Source organism: Sus scrofa, chromosome 7, assembly GCF_054392235.1.
Source record: "Sus scrofa isolate SSC_HxYL_T2T_F1_AM1 chromosome 7, Sscrofa_HxYL_maternal_Yorkshire_Landrace_v2.0, whole genome shotgun sequence".
In the NCBI taxonomy this organism is placed as follows: Eukaryota; Metazoa; Chordata; class Mammalia; order Artiodactyla; family Suidae; genus Sus; species Sus scrofa.
In genome coordinates, this window is record NC_139389.1 from 101,827,468 (window position 1) to 101,841,135 (window position 13,668).

At 37.1% G+C, this 13,668-nt stretch overlaps 1 protein-coding gene across 47 annotated transcripts in view; it reads left to right on the top strand.

Annotated features, from left to right (window-relative positions):
- The window catches only part of GPHN (gephyrin), a 567,426-nt gene that overhangs the window by 417,428 nt on the left and 136,330 nt on the right, over positions 1-13,668 (top strand). For 2 of the 47 annotated variants that reach the window (XM_084966170.1, XM_084966171.1), the window contains exon 1: positions 8,986-9,108. In XM_084966170.1, coding sequence (XP_084822296.1) covers positions 9,105-9,108 — 4 coding nt within the window. In that variant the 5' untranslated portion in view covers positions 8,986-9,104. 47 annotated transcript variants of the gene reach the window in all.

Here is a 13,668-nt window from a genome sequence, read left to right on the forward strand (position 1 = left end):
GGTGGATTAAGAATCCCATCTGCTTTAAGATCTATTCCTGAGTGTGTCCAAAGCTGTTAAAGAGCCTATCCCTGAAGTCTCCAGTGTTCTCATCCTCTCCTTGTTTGTAAGACTGAGAGTCCAATCTACTTTCTCAGGAAGGATTTTAGGAAAAGCCTCCATAAGACTTCGACCAACTTCTGTAGATAGCTTTTCTTACCCCTTCTCGTTTCCTGTGCAATTTAGGTTCTTTTGAGTCACCCTCAGGTTCTCCCATTCTGCTTTTCTCATGGAATATTTTTTTTGCATCTCAAGTTTCTACTAACATATGAACTAATTGTTTTATACCTGGAAGGCCTGGGTATGTTCTTAAGTTTATTCCAAATTCCTCTGCAAATTTTGCTCTCCCTTTTCTAGGCTTTGGAAATTCATTAATGACTCTCAGCTTAGAGGAAGAACAGAGCTTAAAATCAGTCATAAGGGGATTATTTTCTGTTCTGAATGAAGTTAAACTTTAATAAGTAACTGAGTTTTGGAAATTTCTGACCCACCAAAAGTAATGGGGAGTGGAGCAGAGGGAGAGATGGCAGAGGGAAATGGGAGAAAAGAGGATGGAGAAACAGAAATAATAAGATAAAGTCCACTAGTTTCAAGAAGTGATTTTTGGAGAATCTAAAGAAGCATTATTTTAAGTCATTCACAATTTTATTTTTCTTGGCTAAGGAATTTCTTGAAGCAATTTTGAAATCTGAATTTCTTTTGGATATTTCCTCATACCAATCAAAAATATCCAGCCCATTAGATGTTTGGAATTTTGTTTCTGTTTTTTGTCCTACAATGCCTCTCAATTTTCTTCGTAACAAAAGTTCCCCATAGTGGCCACTATAATTCTAAATTACACAGATTTGGGGTATAACTCAAATACATTTAAGAAGTAGGAGTCTGGCCTGGAAGAGGCATAGACTTAGGTTTAGACTGGGATATGTGAAAGGAAAGAGAAAGAAAGAGAGAAAGAGAGAAAGAGAGAAAGAGAGAAAGAGAGAAAGAGAGAGAGAGAAAGGGAGAAAGGGAGAAAGGGAGAAAGGGAGAAAGAGAGAAAGAGAGAAAGGAAAGAAAGAAAGAAAGAAAGAAAGAAAGAAAGAAAGAAAGAAAGAAAGAAAGAAAGAAAGAAAGAAAGAAAGAAAGAAAGAAAGAAAGAAAGAAAGAAAAAAGAAACTTAGCACTTGGGGAGCTCAAGGAGAAAAAACCAGTGTTCAGCTGAACATGAGATTTACTTATCTCACTTTGGTGATTAGAATCAATCCCATTCCTCAAAGCAGTAGGGTCATGGGGCCTAGAGGAACTTGCTATTGTCAAATCAAGGATCTTGGGCTTTGGTGTAAAGGGGTTAGTCTTGACTAAGTCTCCTGATGCCCCTAAGACTGTTGAATGATGGCTCCCCACAAAAAACAGGTTACTATAGCCAGGGAGAACACCACCTTAACAGTGCCTTAGTAGCATCTCACTGTGGGTTCGACATTGAGATGTTTGTGATATTTTGAAGCTAGGTTTAAATTGAGTCTTTCATTGTGGCAGTTTGAGTAGAATTGGGTAAAGATCATGATATAAAATTTTAAGATTGGTGGACACAGCAAGGCAAGGATTTTATATGTATGGTGTGTGGCTTTGTTTTACTTTAATTTTGGCCTTTCTATTCTATAGAACAGATTTGCATATAAACAAAGTTAATTAAAACCTGAGCAAAGCTCAGGTTGAGCAAAAGGGCCAATGCTAATTCCAGGAAATCCTACTGGTGTCTCCGGGAATAAAGACCACATGTTAAAGTTGTGTTTTGAACATATTGATTTTTTGGTGTATTCAGTCATTTAACTACAATCTTCAGGTGTCAGTCAGCATGAGTACCCAAGAGATAGATAAGGCTTTCATTAACAATAACCTAACCAAACTAGGTCAAGATAAGGAGCTATGTTTTTCAGAGAAGCAAATCATCCTAAATCTGAAATAACTAAAGCAGTTCATTTCATTTCATTCATACTCAAATTCCACTGGAGTCAGAGATGAAGTGTCATCTTCAAGTCTAAGATGGAGTCTTCAGACAATGTTACAGATGCTATCTAGACTAAACATCATAGAATACAGGATCCATAATTTCTCTAGTTGGTAGATTTCTCTGGTTTCTGGAACATCAAGCGAATCACCATGGCTGCCAGAGTCCACACAAAACCAATCATCAGTGTCCTGTTGATCTTTTTTTTTTTTTTTTTTTTTTTTTGTCTTTTTTGCTATTTCTTTGGGCTGCTCTCACGGCATATGGAGGTTCCCAGGCTAGGGGGTCGGAGCTGTAGCCACTGGCCTACGCCAGAGCCACAGCAACGCAGGATCCGAGCCGCGTCTGCAACCTACACCACAGCTCACGGCAACGCCAGATCCTTAACCCACTGAGCAAGGGCAGGGACCGAACCCGCAACCTCATGGTTCCTAGTCGGATTCGTTAACCACTGCGCCACGACGGGAACTCCTGATCTTTTTTTTAATTGAGGTGAATTTCACATAATATAAAATTAATCATTTAAAATGAATAATTCAGTGGTATTTGTCTTTCCTCTGTTTTAGGGCCACACCTGCAGCATATGGAGGTTCCCAGGTTAGGGGTCGAATTGGAGCTGTAGCCACCAGCCTATGCCACAGCCACAGCAACACGGGATCCAAGCCTGCGTCTGCAACCTGCACCACAGCTCATAGCAATGCCAGATCCTTAACCCACTGAACGAGGCCAGAGATTGAACCCACAACCTCATGGATGCTAGTTGGGTTCATTAACCACTGAACCATAACAGGAACTCCCACTTTCCTGATAATATTCTTTACTGCATGAAAGTTTTTAATTTTGGTGAAGTTCAATATATTTAAGTTTTCTTTTATCATGTGTGCTTTTGGTATCCTGTCAAAGAATTTGTTGCCAGATCCAAAGTCATGAAACTTTACTCCTATGTTTTGTTCTAAGAGTTATATGGTCTTAGCTCTGATATTTAGGTTATTGATCCATGTTGAGTTAATTTTTTGTGTACAGTGTAAGATAGTGATCCAGTCATTCTTTTGCATGTGGATATCCAGGTGTCCTGGTGCCATTTGTTGAAGAGACGATTCTTGCCCCATTGAATGGTCTTGGCACCCTTGTCAAAAACCAGTTTACTGTAGATGAATTAGTTTATTTCTGGACTCTATATTCCATGGGGATCTATATGTCTGCCATTATACTAGCATTACACAGTTTTAATTACTATAGCTTTGTTGTGAGTTTTGAAATCAGGAAATGAGAGTCTTTCAACCATGTTCTTTTTCAATATTGTTTGTTGCCATTCCATATGAATATAAGGATTGGCTTTTCCATTCTGGGAGGAAGAAAGGCCTTTGGGATTTTAATGGCTATTATAGTGAATCCATCAATTCCTTTGGTAATACTTTCATCTTAAGCAATATTAAACCTTTCAGTACTGTCTCCCTTTGTGTCTTAACATGAGGCTCACTTTTCCGTCTCAGGTAGTTGTATATTTCACAGTGAACTAGGCCGTGGTATGTAAGTATCTGGTGGCGATTCCACTCCCAATCACAAAATAATCTGTATGTTTCACCCCTGGAGGAACTTTTGTCATACAAATATCTCTTTCATTTTCTTGCCTTAAAAAGTGAAATCAATGCCAAACTTGCGATTAATGTGATCTTTTGTGCTAAACTCCAGGAACCCTCCCCAGTTTTCTTCCCACCCACTTTTCAGGCCAGGCAGCCCAGGCCAATTGACAGTCCTACAATAGGCCACCTCATGGCCAGCAGTGGAGGCCAGGGCCCTGTGCCCACAGCATGCCTCGCTCTCTGGAAAGGTGCTCTGCATCAGATCAGTGAAGGGGCTGCCTCCTATGCAAGGATATGGGGGTGAGGGTGTAACAGAATCTTGGTGTGTAAATTGTCCTTGATACTATCTAAAAGCTAATGGGTCTTGGAGTTCCCGTCGTGGCTCTGTGGAAATGAATCTGACTAGCATCCATGAGGACACAAGTTCTATCCCTGGCCTCACTCAGTGGGTAAAGGATCTGGCATTGCATGAGCTGTGGTATAGGTTGCAGACATGGCTCGAATCTGGCATTGCTGTGGCTGTGGCATAGGCCAGCAGCTTCAGCTCCAATTCAACCCCTAGCCTGGGAACCCCCATTTGCTGTGGGTGCAGTTCTAAAAAGAAAAAAAAAAAAAAAAAAAAAGCTAATGAGTCTTTTAGAAAGTTCCTAGATTGAATAGCAAAGTTATTTGCTGTTTTATCTTCCTGGACAAGCGGTTTCTGGGTTAATAAAGTTATGTTGATAAAAACAATGGTATAGTAAGGATGTGTTTCAATTCTCATTCTAATGCAGTAGCCAACATTAGTTATTACTCAGAAACATCCCTAGAGTGCAGAATCATTTATCTGCTGCATCCTAACTTGGTGAAAAGGCATCTTTCTTCATTTAACTAGGTATGAAATTCTATGCTAATTTCTGGAGATTCTTATTTGAACAAACTGTAAAATGGGTGGAATAGAGGCTTCAGGATTTGAGTTACAGAAAGAAGTGATTCCCTTCTTTGAATGAATTAAGAGATTTTACTACTTTAGTTCCCATCGTGGCGCAGTGGAAACGAATCCAACTAGGAACCGTGTAGTTACGGGTTCAATCCCTTGCCTCACTCAGTGGGTTAAGGATCCGGTATTGCCGTGAGCTGTGGTGTAGTTCACAGACGTGGCTCAGATCTGGCGTTGCTGTGGCTCTGGCATAGGCTGGCAGCTGTAGCTTCAATTAAACCCCTAGCCTGGGAACCTCCATATGCCGAGGGTGCAGCCCTAAAAAGACAAAAGATGACCAAAAAAAAAAAAAAGAGAGAGAGATTTTACTACTTCAGCAGCAAGAAAGTGCGATAATCATTAGTCGAGTCACTACTGAAGTAAGGGATTTCACATGGCTCTATTTCAAAACTGACTCAGCATTGCCCTCATTTTCAAGTATCTTTTCCTCTGAATGGAATTGCCGAATGGATTCTCAAAGACTAGCGCTTTCATCCCAGGTTTCAAATAGGTTTATTTTAATTTCAAAATAATTTTATCTTAAAGACACACTTACTTGAAGACATTACTCTTTTATTAGAGAAAGACATTTGTTTTATAATAGAATAGGGTTCAGTGGGATGCAGTTGAGATAAATGTCATTCATTAAAATTCTTCCCAGAACTATTCAGTGAAAATTTTGAGATATGTTAGTTTATCTTCAGCTCCTAACTTTCTATGAGGCTTCACTTTTTCTACTTTATATATAGTCTTGCTCTAGTCATTGAATTTTATGAGTTTTAGGGTTTCTTCCGCTGATCTTAATACTCAAAGGTTTCAGAATTAGATTTAATTCTATTTTATTTTATAATGAATGATTTTCTGTTTATAACCTTACAGCTTCTTCTTGTTCACATATTTTAATCATAAGTAAATGTTAGATATTGTATTTTTGCCATCATTATTTTAATGATAGTGATCTTAAATCTGTAAGAAACCTGTCCTTCCTCCCACTACCACAGGTTTGATAAATATTTTCTGTAATGATAAATCTAGTCCATTAAAACCCCTTAGTATTTAAAGTATTATAAGTCACAAATGTTAATTCTAATTTAAGAAGGCAATGAAACACTTTTAAATAGGTAGGCCTGAACCCTCTAAGTTGATGTGCTGCTCAAATTCAGGCATATATATAAGCAGAGTAAGTACTTGCCTTTTTTATGTGTTTTTAAAATACAGCGAAAAATCTGCAGGTCTCAAACACCTGTCCTCATTGGCTCATTTTAAAGAAAACATACTCTAGGATTAAACTACCTGTGATCAAATCTTTATTTCCCTACTTACTACCAAGTGTTCAGTATCTCTGTGCATCCATTTCTCTATCTGTAAAATGAGGATAATAAGAGTATCTATAGGTTGTTGTGAAGATTGAACTGTGAAGTGTTTGGTAGACAGTAGTCACTCAATAAATGTTAGCTGCTATTATCGTTACTATTGCTACTAGTAGTAGTTATTACTGTTATTATTTTTTAAATTGTTCTTTAAAGTGAAGGCATTATCTTAAAAAAAAACACTACTACTTCAATGAAAATCTGTTAACTGCATGGGATAACACATTAAGCCTTTAGAATCCATTAATTTTAGATAAATTTATCAGATAATCTGGCTGCAACCTCTGAGGGTTGCGTTTTAAGAAAATGGGTGCATACAAAACTATTATTAAGGTATATGAGAAAGGGAAAACCTAAAGGAAGGTATGTCAGAGTTGGTGCTACTGTGAATCACACCCAGTTAAAACAGCTCTCTTCCTTGGCATTGTTCTCTCTCTTTTTTTTTTTTTTTTTTTTTTTGGTATTTTTGTTTTTTTGGGGGGTGTCACACCCACAGTATATGGAGGTTCCCAGGCTGGGGGTCTAATCAGACTCCACAGCCACAGCAAAGCCAGATCCAAGCCACATCTACAACTTACACCGTAGCTTACAGCAACACCAGATCCTTGACCCGCTGAGCAAGGCAGGGATCGAACCTGCAACCTCATGGTTCCTAGTCAAATTTGTTTCCACTGCGCCATGACGGTAACTCCATTCTCTCCTTTTAAAATGTTTCCTTTTTCTCCAGCTTCTCTGAACGCTCTTACTTTGGGCCTCATCATTAAATATCACTATTATTCAGAGTTCTCTCTTAGACCTCACAAGCACATTCTATATTCTGCATGCACAAGGTTATCCACTTACAGAGCTTCAGCAAACTCATGTTTTTTCCCTAAAGTTTGGACTTATTTCCAAGTATCTATTGTAGATCTCTTCTTGAATATTCCACAAGCATCTCATATTCGACATGACTAAAACTAAATGTATAATCTCAACCTGTTCTTCTTCACATCTCAAAGAATGACATCACTATCTAGTTGTCCAAACCAAAAATCTTTAAAATGCTTATCTTTATCCTCTTTCTACAATTTTTATCTTTTTAATGCACTTCTAAACCTCTCATGCCCCTTAATGACTTACATGCTCTAATAGCTTCTTCTTTTTCTTAAAGTCCCAAAGTCTTGAAATTGCTTACAGTCTAGCTTCTGCTTACCTCTAGTTTTATCTCTGTCACTCTCACCTGGAATTCACTGCTCCAGCCATGTGGTACTTTCAATTTGCACATAGTTCCCTCTTTTCCAAAGTGTGTTATTGTCCCATCTCTTTCCCTGGAAAAGTTCTGCTTATCCTATAGATACCCCAAGAGGCTTGCTACACCTCTCAAATCTGAGAAAAGCACCTCTCCCATGTTTTTCTCTAGTGCCTTGTAGTTCCCCTACCTTATTGCAAGCCTGTTTGCAGTACAGTACTTTTCTATCTTCTCTACTCTTTCTTCCATTCCACCCTAAGCTCCTTGCAGTACTTCATCTATCTTGTTCACTGCTACAGTTTCCAGGATCTGGCACAATTACTGTCTCTCAATAGACATATTGAATGGGTGAGTGAGTAAATAAATTAAAGGAAAACCTTCGGCAAGCAGAGTAGGCAAAGGACAGCAGACCATCCAGAATAATAAATCAGAGTGGGAGCAGAGAAGGAAAACCATAGACATTAGCAAAAACTTTGTTACCAGTACTATTTTTCTTACTGCTCCTTCTTTTTGAATTACTTTGTGTTTTATTCTGGCCCTTATTCTTTCATTTATTCTCACTATTGTCACCCAGATATAGGGCCTACTACCTCTTACCTCTTACCTGGAGTATATTATCCTCTTACCTGGAGTATATTATCATATTTTTGGATTTAGACTTATGCCATTCAATCTATTCTAGATTATTCTCTTGCACCTTTCTTCTAGTTAATTATCTTGCAACTTGCCTTAAAAAATATGAAGTTCTCTTTATTTTTTTATTCTACTTTTTTTATTTTTTGTCTTTTTAGGGCTGCACCTCCAGCATATGGAGGGTCTCAGGCTAGGGGTCAATTCAGAGCTGTGGCCGCTGGCCTTTACCACAGCTGCAGCAATGCCAAATCTGAGCTGTGTCTGTGACCTACACCACAGCTCATGGCAATGCCAGATCCTTAACCCACTGAGCAAGGCCAGGGATCAAACCTGTGTCCCCATGGATACAAGACAGATTTATTTCCACCAAGTCACGATGGCAACTTCTCTTTTCTCTTTAAATTCCTCAGAAGAGAGAATTATAAAATAGTCCTTGAAGAAATATGCTAATTTCTTGTGATTCTTATTTTTAGAAAAGTTTCCCTAATTCTCTCCTGCTACAAACTAATTCATTACCCCTTATTTGGCATTTACTGGACCAGACAACAGCTGCTTATCATCATTTACTCAGTTTTTCTTTTTTGTCTTTTTTTTTTTTTTTTTTTTTAGGACCACTCCTGCAGCTTATGGAGGTTCCCAGCTAGAGGCTGATTCAAAGCTGTAGCTGCTGGCCTACACCACAGCTCACGGCAATGCCGGATCCTTAACCCACTGAGCAAGGCCAGGGATGAAACCTGTGTCCTTATGGATGCTAGTCAGATTCGTTTCCGCTGAGCCACAAGGGGAACTCCAATTTTTCTTTATGTAACTAAAGATAATTAGCAATTCACTTCCATAAATATTTATTGAGGTACTATTTATAAGCACTACTCTTCTCAACTTTCTCATCTAATCTCCTAAATAAATCAACTGTTTCATATATCCTCATATAGTTTATTTACCAAGTTCTCAAATTATTTGTGAAACCTAATAATTCCATAAATCACATTTACCTTCAATTTAAATTTGATCTCACTTGTCTTATTTTCCTAGATTATCACATTTTTATTTTATATGAAAAATTGTGACTCATTTATTACTTTTAGTCAATCTTTTTAGCCTCATTATCAATATTGTATCTGGTATAGCTAAAACCATTAAGTTAATAGATTGCAGAATAGGAAGTCCTACCCTTCTTTCCCCTACAGACATGAACTTAACAATATATGGACCAAAATACCTTAATGAGAACTCCAGAAACCAGTTAAGATGTTGCAGTACCAAGTGAGGGCAAAGCCAAGAACAAGCCAAGAACAGCTGCATTAAAATGGGTAAGAAGAGTCTTTTCACTTTACCCCCAAGTGATCTCTCCACCCCCAAGCCAATCCAGCTCACCATGGTCAGCAGAGAAACCTGGCTTCTAGTCTCTAACCGGAGGGAGAAGGAGAAAGAAGAGTAGAATGTTCACCCAATGTTGCATCTTTTCACAAGGCTGCCCAAGGAACTGGTTTCTATCTTGCTTGATGCAGTGCTAATGGAACTAGCATAGTTTGGGTCCCTTGGGCCCCTGAAAGCAAGAGAGAGCCAGAAGCAGCTTGCATTGACACCAGAGAGCCTGAAATGATAACAGAGGCTAGCATGGCTCAGTACAATGGGGAGAAGCCATCCAACTCACAATCTCTCCATTGGGTAGAAGGGAGAAGAGTGGAGCATGTGTCTAGCAATCTGTTTTTTTCTGGGAGGTTGCCCAAAGGCCTGGTTTCTGTCTCAACTGATTCAAGGTACTTGAGCCAGCATATTTTGGATGCCTAAGAATAAAGGAGTAGGTTTGCTTGCTGCTGTAGCACCAGAGAGCCTGCAGCACTGTAGGCAAAGAAGGAATAAGAGTTTACGTGATCCTGAAAAAGAATCCAGCGAATATCTGATTAGGAAGTTATATACAGAGCCAAGAGAAGTCAATATCCCCTGGAAAAGGTTTTGGAGGCCTCCAGAATCTCTAGCCAGGCTGATTGGTGAAAATCTTCCCCTGTATAAAGCCAGACCATAAAGACTGAGCAATGTGGCTAGTTTTCCAAATACATAATACTCAAGATAAAAAAAGAGGGGGGGGAAATCACAAGGCACATGAAGAAATGGGGAAACATGGCCCAAACGAACAAAATAAATTTCCAGAAACCAACCTCAAAGACACAGAGTTCTTTAAATTTCCTAACAGGGAAATCAAGGTAATTTTCTTAAATATAAATGATCTACAGAACACAGATTAGGCAACTATTGCAAAATCAGGAAAACAATATATGAACAAAATGAAAATCTCAATAAAGAGATAGAAGCTTAAAAAAGAACCAGATATAAACTCTGGAACTGAAGATTATAATAACAGGATTGAAAAAATCACTGGAAGCATTCAATAGCAGGCTTATTAATCAAGCAGAAAAAGAATTTGAAGAAAGATATTTGAAATTATCAAGTCAGGAAAACAAAAAGGAAAAAATGAAGACAAGTGAAAACCTAAGAAGAGTAATATATGCATCATTGGAGTTTCAGAAAGAGAGAGAAAAGACAGCTTATTTGAAAAAGTAATGGCTTAAAATTTCCCAAAGCTGAGGAAAGAAAAGGACATTGAAATTCAAACTATTCCATCTAGGATGAATCCAAAGAGGTTTACACCAAGACACATGATAATCAGATAGTCAAAAGTCAAAGATAAAGAGAAAATCTTGAAAGCCACAAGCCAAATGCAACTCATCACATAGAAGGGAGCTCCCATAAGATTATCATGGCTCTCTCAGCAGAAACATTACAGGCCAGAAGGAAGTGGTAGATACACTCAAAATGCTGAAAGAAAAAAAACAGCCAACCAAGAATACTTAGTCCAGCAATGCTGTACTTTGAAAATGAAGGAGAAATAAGAACTTTGCAGATAAACAAAAGCCAAGGAGTTTGTCACCATTAGACATGCCTTATAAGAAATGCTAAAGGTAGTTCTGCAAGTTGAAACAAAATGACAGTAGACAGCAATACAAAAGCATATTAAAATATCAAATTCAACAATAAAGGGAAATACATAGATGAATACAGATTCTATAATATTGTAATGGTAGTGTATAAAGCACTTTTATGATAGAATTTTAAATATAAAAGCATAAAAATAACAGATTACATAAATGTATGTACTATATATAATTTGTGACATTAATAACATAAAGTAGGAATGGGGATATTTAAAAGGTAAAGTTTTGTGTATGATTGAAGTAAGGTTATTATCAGTGTAAAATAGGCTGTTATAACTATAAGATGTTTTATGTAAGCTCTATGGTAACCACTACCTCACCCCAAAAAATACACAAAAAGAAAATGAGAAAAGAATCAAAGAAAGGTCAATACAAAAAGAAAAGAAAAGAAAAGAAAAGAAACAGTGAAACACAAGGAAAAGCAGCAAGACCAGGAAAGACAGACAGAATAGCTACAAAACAGACAAAAAAAACAATTAACAGAGTGGTTATAGTAAGTCTTTCCCTATTGGTACTAACTTTAAATATAAATGGGTTAAATTCTTCTATCAAAAGACATGGAATGGCTGAGTGGATTTTTTTTAAATGAACTGCAACTATATACTGTCTATAAGAGACTCACCTTAGATGAAAAATCACACATAGTCTGAAAGTGAAAGGATGGAAAAAGTTATTCCATAAAAATGGCAACCAAAAGAGAGCATAAAGGGCCATACTTATATCAAACAAAAACTGTTTTAAGAGACAAAGTAGGCATTATATCTTGATTAAAATATTAATTCCATAACAATGGAAGAGGTAACAGATATGCATCTGACATCACAGTACCCAAATTATCAGGCAAACCTGGATGGAAATGAGGGGAGAAATAGTCACACAATAATAGTAGAATTCAGTGTTCCATTTTCAGTAATATATAGAACAGCCAGACAGAAGATCTATAAGGAAACAGATAGCTTGAGCAATACTATAAAAAATTGTACCTAAAACGTATATACAGAATACTCCACCCAACAGCAGCAGAATACACATTCTTTCAAGCATACCCAGAACATTTTCTAGAATGGATCATATAGTTGACCACAAAAAAGTCTTACCATGTTATAGAAGATTGAAATCTACCAAGGATCTTTCCCAGTTACAGTGGAATGAAAATAGAAATCAGTAGCAGTAGCAAAGTTGGAAAGTGCACAAATTTGTGGAAGTTAAACATCAATCTCTTAAACCAATAAGTCAAAGAAATCACAAGGAAAGTAGAAAATATCTTGAAGCTAGTGAAAATGAAAACAAAATACCAAAACTTATGGGATGCAACAAAAGCAGTAATAACAGGGAAATTTGTAGCTGCAAATGCTCACATTAAAGAAGAAAAATCTCAAATCAGTCACCTTTGGAGTTCCCGTTGTGGGGCAGTGGAAATGAATCCGACTAGTATCCATGAGGATGCAGGTTCAATCCCCAGCCTCGCTCAGTGGGTCGGGGATCCTGCATTGCTGTGAGCTGTGGTGTAGGTTGCAAACGCAGCTTGGATCCCACATTGCTGTGGCTGTGGAGTAGGCCAGCAGCTATAGCCCCAATTCAACCCTTAGCCTGCCACGGGTGCAGCCCTAAAACACAAATAAACAAAAAAACAAACAAACAAACAAATCCTAACTATACATCTTAACTAGGAAAAGAACAAACTAAACTTTAAGTTAGCAAAATGAAGAAAATAATGAAGATTAGGGCAGAAATAAAGGAATTAGAATAAAAAAATAGAAGAAATCCACAAAACTAAGAGTTGGTATTTTGAAAACATCAACTAATTTGACAAGCCCTTAGGAAGACTAAGAATAAAAGGAAAAGACTCAAATAACTAAAATTAGAAATGAAAAGGAGACATTACAACTGATGTCACAGAAGTGAAAAGGATAATGAGACTACTGTGAACAATTGTATGTCAAAAATTGGACAATCTAGAAAAAGTGGATAAATTTCTGGTAAAATACAACTTGCCAAGACTGAATCACAAAGAAATAAAAAATTTCAACAGATGTATAACTAGTAAAAAGACTGAATCAGTAACTAAATGCCTCCTACAAAGAGCCCAGAACCAGATGGCTTCACTGTAAAATTCTACCAAATAATTAAAGTTAACACTAGTTTTAGTCAAACTATCCTAAAATATTGAAGAAAAGAGAATACTTCTTATTTTATGAGGCTATCATTATTCTGAGTCAGATAGATATACTATAAGAAAACTGCAGACCAGTATCCCTGATGAACATAGATGCAAAAATTCTAAACCAAATTTTAGAAAACCGAATTCAAAAGCTCGTTAAAAAGATTATGCACCATGACCAAGTGAGATTTATCCCTGAGATGCAAGGATGGTTCAACATACAAAAATCAATTAATGTAATAAATCAAATTAACAGAACAAAGGACAAAAACCAATAGATGCAAAAAAAGCATTTGACAAAATTCAAAGATGTTGGTGAGGATGTAGAGAAATCAGAACCCTTGTGTACTGCTGGTACGATTGTAAAATGGTGCAGCTACTATGGAAAATTGTGAAGAGGTTCCTCAAAAAGTTAACAATAAAATTACCATGTAATCCAGCAATTCTACTTCTGAATAAATAATCAAAAAGAATTGAAAATAAGATCTCAAAGAGATATTATCACATCCATGTTTATTACGGCATTATTCACAGTAGACAAGATGTGGAAGCACCCTAAATGTTCATCGACAGATGAATAAATATATACATACAAAGAAATATTATTCAACCTTTGAAGAGAAGGAAATGTCAGTCTACAACATGCAAGAAACTTGTCATTATGCTAAATGAAATAAGCTAGTCAAAGAAAGTCAAATACTTTATAATTAGACTTA